A 9,256-nucleotide genomic window follows, 5' to 3' on the forward strand; every position below is an offset into this window, starting at 1 on the left:
TAAATGCAGAGTCAGGATTCAAAGTTAGATCTGTTGTCAAAGTCTGTGCACAATGAAAACACACTGGAAGGAATTACTTCCCTATGAAATCACTGGATTAGGTTAGAAGGTGAGATTCAAAGGAATTTCTAACCCTTTGTTAATTACTTTTGTACAGACCCCTGATCTTGGTGAGAACTACATGCTGAACTCCCACATTTTGTAAATGTTTCCGTAGAGGGCAGAGTAGCCCCACTGAGATGTTAAGCTCACATTCTCTGGCTAAATCAGTCCTCTTATACCCCAGTTTCCTGTCCATGTAACTCAAGTTTGAACCTCAGCAAAATTACAAAATTATGCCATGTTGTGAATAGTTAAAACCTTATATTTTGAAGCTATGAATTCTAGGAACTTGAACATGTAATATTTAAATGAGCAAAAAATACATGCTTTCTTTGAATTCTACTCAGCTAGACAGCTTAGGCAGGGGGCCCACAGAAGTCAGACACTACTTCATGCCCTGGAGAGACACCAGTTCATTCCGAGGAGGGTCACACACACAGCCTTCCCACAAGGAGCCCTTTCTGAGAGGGGGGAAAGCAAATGCAGGCAAGATTCAGTTCATGCATTCATCCAGGCAAGCAGTATTTACTGAATGCCTTCTCTCTGCCTGGCTCATTGGGAAAACTTCAGTGAATAAGGCCAACATAGTCCCTGTCTATATAGCTTATTGTCTAGTGAAGACATTGATACTAAACATATAATCACACAAGTGGTATTTAATTACAATAAGGATAATGTTATGAAGGAAAGAAGTGCACAAAATAGGAGGACTTAAAACTATTTTTGGAAGGAACTGGGAAGGCCTTAATGAAGTGATACTTCAGCTGAGATATGAGGTACTGATGTTAGCCAGCCAAATTGACAGGGCAGCATTTTCCAGAAGGAAAAAACAGCATGTCCAAGGCCCTTGAGAGAAGAGGTTGCTTAGTGAGTCCAGGGAACACAGACCAAGCTGGTAGGACTGGAGAGGAGTGAGCAAAGGAAGAACAGCATGAGACAAGACTAGAACAGGAGATGGGATAGGGCCTGAAGGGCCATGTTAAGGAATTTCAACTTGATTCTAAGAATGAAGAGAAGCCATCGAAGTGGTTTGTGTAAGGTTGCTCTGCCTGATACGTGGCAAATAGTTTGGTGGAGAACCAGGGAGGTCAGGGAAGGGGTAATGGTGACAAAGGTGTGGGTAGTACAATGGGGCAGACAGTGGCTGGAACAGAAGCACTTTGAAGATCATTTTGATCAGACTTGGGTGGCTGAGTCTAAAGGCTGAGTCCAGGGTGCTGCCGTTACTGACCTGGAGATAATGGAGGAAAAGATCTGCAGGAAGATGAAGAGCTCAGTGTGACTGTTAGGTTGGAGATTCCTATAGTGTTGATGATGGTGGTGGTGGTGATGATGATAAAATATTAATAGTTAACCCTAGTATATTGAGCAGGAACTGATAATACTACTACTACCAATCGAAATATCTTGAGCAAGGCTTTATGCTAAACTCATTACGAAAATCACCTCACACAATAATCACAACCACCTCTGATGTAAGAACTCTCATCCTTACTGAAGCATAAAATCCAAGGTCTTGTCAACTGGACCAGAATGGCTAAAGTCTTCTGGCCAAGCTCTCCACTCCCTTGGACTGTGCTTAGATTGGCGCTGCCAACATTTGCTTCTGTGAATTTCCTGTATTATTTTAATAAACTCCAAATTCTTCTTGCTCCCATTCCAAGTGTTCCCTGTCCCATTCTATTCCATCAATCTTTCCATTTTTCAAAATCCTTTTTGTATTCTTCAGAGTAGCATATGCCTTGTTTAAGAAAATCAAATTCTACTTGTGTCCCCCATAACATTCCCTACCAGTAGTAGAGTGAAACAGTGTATTTACCTGCTTAAAGCCCTCCATGTGCTTCCCTTTGCTCTCAGAGGCCAAACTCCACACTGTTCTGTGGCCCAGCCTACCTTCCAGTCTGATGTAGCACTGCCTTCCCCTTACTACCCAGATTTACTCAGTCTCAAAACAAGTTCTTCCTGCCTCAAGGCATTTGCTGTTCTCTCCACCTGGGTTGCTTTTCCCCTAGACCTTTGCACAGTTGATAACCTTTCATCCTTCAGGACCCAGCTAAGAGGCCCTCCCAACTAGAGTGGGCTGCTTCCCTCATTCCCCCAGTGTCACTGTTAACACAGCATCCACTTTATTTATTTGATGGCTCTCACCAAAACTATAATGGTTTTTCTTGGCTTATTTGCTGTTAAGCTTCCTGCAACCAGAAAGTCAGTCTCTTGAGGGCTGGTTTCCAAGTCTCTAATTCCACTTATCCCCAGAGTCTAGCCCAGTTCCAGATACACAGGAGGTGCTCACTCTTAAATTTTTGTTGATTATTAAAAGCGTCTTGCAATGACATCCCAAGGCAACTTTGCTTCCTGTGTGTCCAGACATTTTAGATACTCTAGTGTATTTATTGTACTTTTTTTCAGATTAGTTAGGCCAATTGCTATAAATTTAGAGGGACTTTACCTGAAAAGATGTTTTTATATTATTTGAAAATGTAACCTAATAACATTGCTTAAAAATAAGTTTGTTCTATGTTTCCTAAATTTCTGGAAACTATGTAGTTCAGTTCTTCTAATAACCCTGTTAATGAAGGTGTCATTATCCCCATTTTATAAATGAGGAGATTGAGGAAATGATGCTGTAGTGTACTCTGGTACATCTGGAGTCATCAAATCCTCAGCGCTCTCAATCCATTTGTCCTCGTGATCTTGCACTCCTTTGCCTCAGTTCTGCATGCTTCCAGAACCCCGTGGGGGCTAATCTGTGGATTTGGGATAAGATACCTCTGTAACTTTTTTACTTTCCCTAATACTTTCTGTTTTTTTACGTACAGAGAAGTTGAAAGAGAAGTACAATGAATACCCATATACCCTTGATATTGATTTACCAGCTGTTAACATTTTACCACATTTGGTTCATCTATTGATCCATGTATACTTTTTTTTTCTTTTTTTTGCTAACCTATTGAGCCTAAATTGTGCCTTCATAATCTTCATGCTTAAATACTTCAGTCTAAGTGTAAGGATGTTGTACATACCTATAGTATCTCCTATTATAACTATTCATTATCACAGTCAATAAATTTATACGTAATAGAATATTTTCTAATATGTTCCAATAATATCCTTTATAAGTAGCTGGTTTTGTGCTGAGCCAGGTTCCAGTCAAACATCATACTTGGTTATTATGCACTTTGGTCTCCTTTAATTAAACACAGCTCCCAGCCTTTACTTGTCTTTCATAATACAGAGATTTTTGAATAGTACAGGCCAGTTATTTTGTAGAAGTTTCCATAATTGGGATTGTCTAATCCTTTCCTGGTGATTAGTTTCATATTAAATCCTGTTCACAGGAGAGTGAATACATGAGGGACACTCCTTCCCAGTACAGGACATCAAGAGGCAATAATGTCACTTTAGTCCTACTATTGATGATGTTAAGTTTAATCATTTAATTAATCTAGTGTCTATCAGATTTCTCCATTGTTCTCCTTGTTATTAGTAATTAAGCTAGTAAGTAAAATTTTGAGACTGTGAATATCCTGTTCAGCCTCTCATTCAATGGTTTTAGCATCCATTGATGGTTCCTACTTGAACTGACAGTATGTTAGATTGAAAAGTGGTTACTTTCTAGTTGTACATTTCTTATACATTTCTTAACTGGACTTCTTCTGGAAAAAAGGACCTATCTCATCTCCCATCCCCTCCTTTTTTATACTGTGAACTTGAGACTTTTTGAAAGTCAATGTGTTTTAATCCATTTTTGTCATTTTTTTATGATCACGTCCAAAATGTGGCCAACAGGAGTCTTCTTGAAACTGACTTTTGTCCTTTAGACATGTCTACATCAGTTTTTGTTGGTTTGTTTTGTTTTTCTGGTATCAGTAATATACAATTACATGAGCAACATTGTGGTTACTAGATTCCTCCCATTATCAAGACCCCACAACACACCCCATTATAGTCACTGTCCATCAGCGTAGTAAGATGCTATAGAATCACTACTTGTCTTCTCTGTGCTATACTGCCTTCCCCGTGCCCCCCTAATACATTATGTGTGCTATAACCATAATGCCCCATAATCCCCTACTCCCTCCCTTCCCACCCACACCCCACAGTCCCTTTCCCTTTGGCAGCTGTTAGTCCATTCTGGGGTTTTGTGAGTCTGCTGCTGTTTTGTTCCTTCAGTTTTTGCTTTGTTCTTATGCTCCACAGATGAGTGAAATCATTTGGCACTTGTCTCTCTGCCTGGCTTATTTCACTGAGCATAATACCCTCTAGCTCCATCCATGTTGTTGCAAATGGTAGGATTTGTTTTCTTATGGCTGAATAATATTCCATTGTGTATATGTACCACATCTTCTTTATCCTTTCATCTACTGATGGACATTTAGGTTGCTTCCATTTCTTGGCTATTGTAAATAGTGCTGCGATAAACATAGGGGTGCATATGTCTTTTTGAGACTGGGAAACTGCATTCTTAGGTAAATTCCTAGGCGTGGAATTCCTGGGTCAAATGATATTTCTATTTTTAGTCTTTTGAGGAACCTCCATACTGCTTTCCACAATGGCTGAACCTAGTTTACATTCCCATCAACTGTGTAGGAGGGTCCCCTTTCTCTGCTTCCTTGCCAGCATTTGTTGTTTCTGTTCTTTTCTATGTTGGCCATCCTAACTGGCAAGAGGTGATACGTCATTGTGGTTTTAATTTTCATTTCCCTTATAATTAGCGATGTGGAGCATCTTTTCATGTGCCTGTTGGCCATGTGAATTTCTTCTTTGGAGAACTGTCTGTTCAGCTCCTCTGCCCATTTTTTAATAGGGTTATTTGCTTTTTGGGTGTTGAGGCATATGAGTTCTTTATATATTTTGGATGTTAACCCCTTGTCAGATATGTCACTTACAAATATATTCTCCCTTACTGTAGGATGCCTTTTTGTTCTGCTGATAGTGTCCCTTGCTGTACAGAAGCTTTTTAGCATGATGTAGTCCCATTTGTTCATGTTTTATTTTGTTTCCCTTGCCCGAGGAGATGCATTCAGCAAAAAGTTGCTTGTGTTTATATTCAAGAGATTTTTGCCTATGTCTTTTAAGAGTTTTATGGTTTCATGACTTACATTCAGGTCTTTGATCCATTTTGAGTTTACTTTTGTGTATGGGGTCAGACAATAATCCAGTTTCATTATCTTGCATGTACTGTCCAGTTTTGCCAACACCAGCTGTTGAAGAGGCTGTCATTTCCCCATTGTATGTCCATGGCTCCTTTAATTGACCATATATGCTTGGGTTTATATCTGGGCTCTCTAGTCTGTTCCACTGGTCCATGGATCTGTTCTTGTGCCAGTACCAAATTATGTTGATTACTGTGGCCTTGTAGTAGAGCTTGAAATCAGGGAGCATAATCCTCTGCCACTTTATTCTTCCTTCTCAGGATTGCTTTGGCTATTCGGGGTCTTTTGTGGTTCCATATGAATTTTAGAATGATTTTCTCTAGTTGAAGAATGATGTTGGTATTTTGATAGGGATTGCATTGCATCTGTAGGTTGCTTTAGGCAGGATGGCCATTTTGACAATATTAATTCTTCCTATCCATGAGCATGGGATGTGTTTCCATTTATTGGTATCTTCTTTAATTTCTCTCATGAGTGTCTTGTAGTTTTCAGAATATAGGTCTTTCACTTCCTTGGTTAGGTTTATTCGTAGGTATTTTATTCTTTTTGATGCAATTATGAATGGAATTGTTTTCCTGATTTTTCTTTCTGCTAGTTCATTGTTAGTGTATAGGAATGAAACAGATTTCTGTGTGTTAATTTTGTATCCTGCAACTTTGCTGAATTCAGATATTAGTTCTAGTAGTTTTGGAGATTCTTCCACATGAGTTTTTAAGTATTCCCTTGCTTTCTTGTTAAAGATGTTCCAGGTTCTCCTTGTAATTTCCTTGTTTGTTACAGACCTAGAATCACCTTCTCTCCAAAAAAAGTGTCTGGTTTCTTTAGTTGGGGGAATAGTATTTAGAAAACAAGATCTGAGTGCTGAGTATGCTGATTGATACTGGGGTGTCTGATTCTAGGCCCTTTCCGACAACAGAGCTAGTAAATTACAAAATTTTTTAATACAAGTTCATACTGATAACTCTACTTCCACTCCCACAGAATTCTTCCTTTCCTTCTATTCCATAACTGAATCTCTCTTCTTCCACAGTGAGAACCTTTGTTCCAAACATGAATGTGTTTATTAATTTGATTGATCTGTCATATAATGTATACAGACTTATTTCTTTTTAAATTTTTTTTATTGAATTATAGTTGACATAAAATATTAGTTTCAGGTGTACAACATAGTGGTCCAAAAACTGCATGCATTATGAAATGCTCATCATGGTAAGTGTAGTTACCGTCTGTCACCATACAAAGTTATTTCAATATTATTGACTACATTCCCTATGCTGTACTCTCATCCCCATGACTTATTTTGTAATTGGAAGTTTGTCCCTCTTGATCCCCTTCACCTATTTTGCCCCCCCAGTATCTCTCCCCTATGACAATCACCAGTTTGTTCTCTGTATTTAGGAGTATTTGCCTTGTTTGTTCATTTGTTTTCAGATTTCACATTTAAGTGAAATCATATTGTATTTGGTTTTCTCTGGCTGATTCATTTCACATACCATAATATCCTCTAGTTCCATCTACATTGTCACAAACAGCAAAATTTCATTCTTTTTTATGACTAAGATTCCATTGTGTATATATATATACCACGTCTTTATTCATTTGTCCATCCTATCAATGCACAGTGGGTTGCTTCCACATCTTGACTATTGTAAATAATGCTGCAATAAACATAGGAGTGCATGTATCTTTTCAAATTAGTGTGTTTGTTTTCTTCAGGTAAACACCCACAAGTGGAATTACTGAGTCACATGGTATTTCTATTTTTATCTATCGTGTAGATTGCTTAACTTCATTTTGTTTAGTTCTTTTTCCAAAGTTTTATCTTGCTCTTTCATTTGGAACATATTTCTCTATCTCATTTTGTTTGATTTTCTGTGTCTGGAATTAGGTGGAACAGCTCCCTCTCCCAGTCTTGAAGTAGTCTTGTGTAGGAACATTCCTTCTCGAGACTGTGTGTGCCTAGCACCTTTGGCTGCCTGGCACCATAGCCAGCATAAGCTGGAGGTCTCTGGTGCTCCGCATCAGAGCTACCCTGGTGGGATGGCTAGAGCTGAAGTGGGCACAGGCCAGGTAGCCCCCAGATGCTCTGTGCTGGGACTGCCCTGGCGGGACAGCTAAAACCCAAGAGGGCTCAGGACAGAGGTGTCCCCTGTGTACCACTCTGGCACTGCCTTGGTGGGTCTGCTGGAGCTTAGACGGGCATGGGCAGGGGAGCATCTTGTAGGGACATCTGGGGCTAGGGTCCCCGGGCTCACTGAGGCAGCAGGCTGGCCGGGACACCTGGGCCCTGCCCACAACACTGTCAAGGTAGGAGGCAACATTAACAGTGGTGCTCACCAGCACCTCCAATGCAGGAGTGTTCCCTCCCCAAGTTTGTGGATGTGTTAGTGTTAGTGAAGAGGCTTCCTTCACTTACAGTCTAGCTCACCTTTAAACTGTAGGTTCTCTTCCGGTGCCCCAGGGGGTGGGAACCTGCAAGCATGTCCCTCAGTGATACCCCTCCTTACTGCGGTTCCTGTCATCAGTGCTCCGCTGCTCTCTGTGGTTTCTATATCCTTTTGTGCAGAAACTGCTCATCAGCCTCAGCTTTTCCAGGAAGAACTGCTCTGTATGTAGGTATAGATCCAGTGTGTACACAGGAGAGGGTAAGTTCAGGTTCCTCCCATGCCACCATCTCGGACCAAGTCCAAAACTTTCTTTTAAACAGAATTACTACAAACCAAAACCACAACAAAGTGTAAAATAAAGCTCAGGATTTCTTTGCAATACTTTTCCTAACTAGACTAAATCTCCCTGAAGATGTTAAAAAATGAATGAATGTCTTTCAAGTGGTTATATTAATTTGAAAGATACGTTCAATGTTTAATGTATGTTCATTGTTTAAATCAAAAAAGGGTAAAAACTAAAATGGAATACAAATTTTTTAATGTGTAAAATTTCTTGAGGACCAGAGAAAATCAGTAACAAAGGACCTTTTGGGAATGAAGTTAGCACTGGTACTCACATGACCTGTATCCTATAACCTGTCAACAAGGTTTTGCCCAGACCCTAATAGAATTGCATGTAATCTTCTTAAAATCATAAAGGAATAAAACACAAAACAGTTCAACTGACTTTTTCCCTCTTACAGAGCACTTACGGAGTTCAGTGATCGATCGCAAAGACTTAATCATCAAAAGGATTAAGCCCAAGCCCCAGCAAGGAGATGACATCACAGTGATGGACGTGGAGAAGCAGATCGAGGCCTTTCGCAGCCGCCTGATCCAGATGCTGGGGGAGCCGCTCGTCCCACAACTCCGAGACAAAGTGCACTTGTTGAAGCTCCTGCTCTTCTATGCTGCAGACTTGAACCCTGATGCAGAACCTTCTCCAAAGAACTGGAGCAGCCCCTGAGGTCCTTTGAAGCACTGACACACCAAGAATACCTCCCAAACTCTATCTCCAACTACTCGGAAGTTCTGAAAGTATGGAACAGTAGTTAAAAATCTTACAGGACCAAACCTCTTATTTATCTGTAGGTTATAACAACTTTCTAACTCATTCATTAGTAAATATCTTTTTTTTATATCCTCTCCTAGCCCATTCCCAAATAGGGCTTAAATATATAAGTGTATATATTTTTTAATAAATTATTTATCTATACTTTTTTTGAAACAGGTAATACTAATATGCACTATGTGTTTGACATTTCCATTCAAGATGTGAACAAAGATCTCTCTGCTGAACAATTCTAGACTTCAGTGTTATGTCATATAAGGAACTGACAACCTGTTTTGAAAGAGAAAGAAAGACATGAATTTTTTCCCTGGTGGAACATAAACATCCTATATTAGAACTGTTATATTTGCTTATGAATTTGATCTTGTGGCCACTCTAAGAAAAGGACTGTTACCAAAAATTTGATGTTAAAAGAATACAATAAAAAGACAATGGATTTCCAAAATATCAAGCTCACCATGCTTAGGTTCCATAGTTGTGAGTAGACAGAATGGAATTAA

At 39.5% G+C, this 9,256-nt stretch overlaps 1 protein-coding gene across 4 annotated transcripts in view; it reads left to right on the forward strand.

The window, feature by feature from the left end:
• Positions 1 to 8,900, forward strand: part of SIMC1 (SUMO interacting motifs containing 1) — an 82,402-nt gene extending 73,502 nt beyond the window's left edge. For 3 of the 4 annotated variants that reach the window (XM_057491946.1, XM_036884687.2, XM_057491954.1), the window contains one exon: positions 8,389 to 8,900. In XM_057491946.1, the coding sequence (XP_057347929.1) occupies positions 8,389 to 8,651 (263 nt within the window). In that variant the 3' untranslated portion in view covers positions 8,652 to 8,900. Of the gene's footprint in view, positions 1 to 6,974; positions 7,010 to 8,388 lie in introns of all 4 variants that reach the window. The other variant, XM_057491949.1, reaches the window with a different exon arrangement.
• The last annotated feature ends 356 nt before the right edge of the window (positions 8,901 to 9,256 follow it).

The sequence above is a fragment of the Manis pentadactyla genome, chromosome 2 (genome assembly GCF_030020395.1).
Source record: "Manis pentadactyla isolate mManPen7 chromosome 2, mManPen7.hap1, whole genome shotgun sequence".
Taxonomy (NCBI): domain Eukaryota; kingdom Metazoa; phylum Chordata; class Mammalia; order Pholidota; family Manidae; genus Manis; species Manis pentadactyla.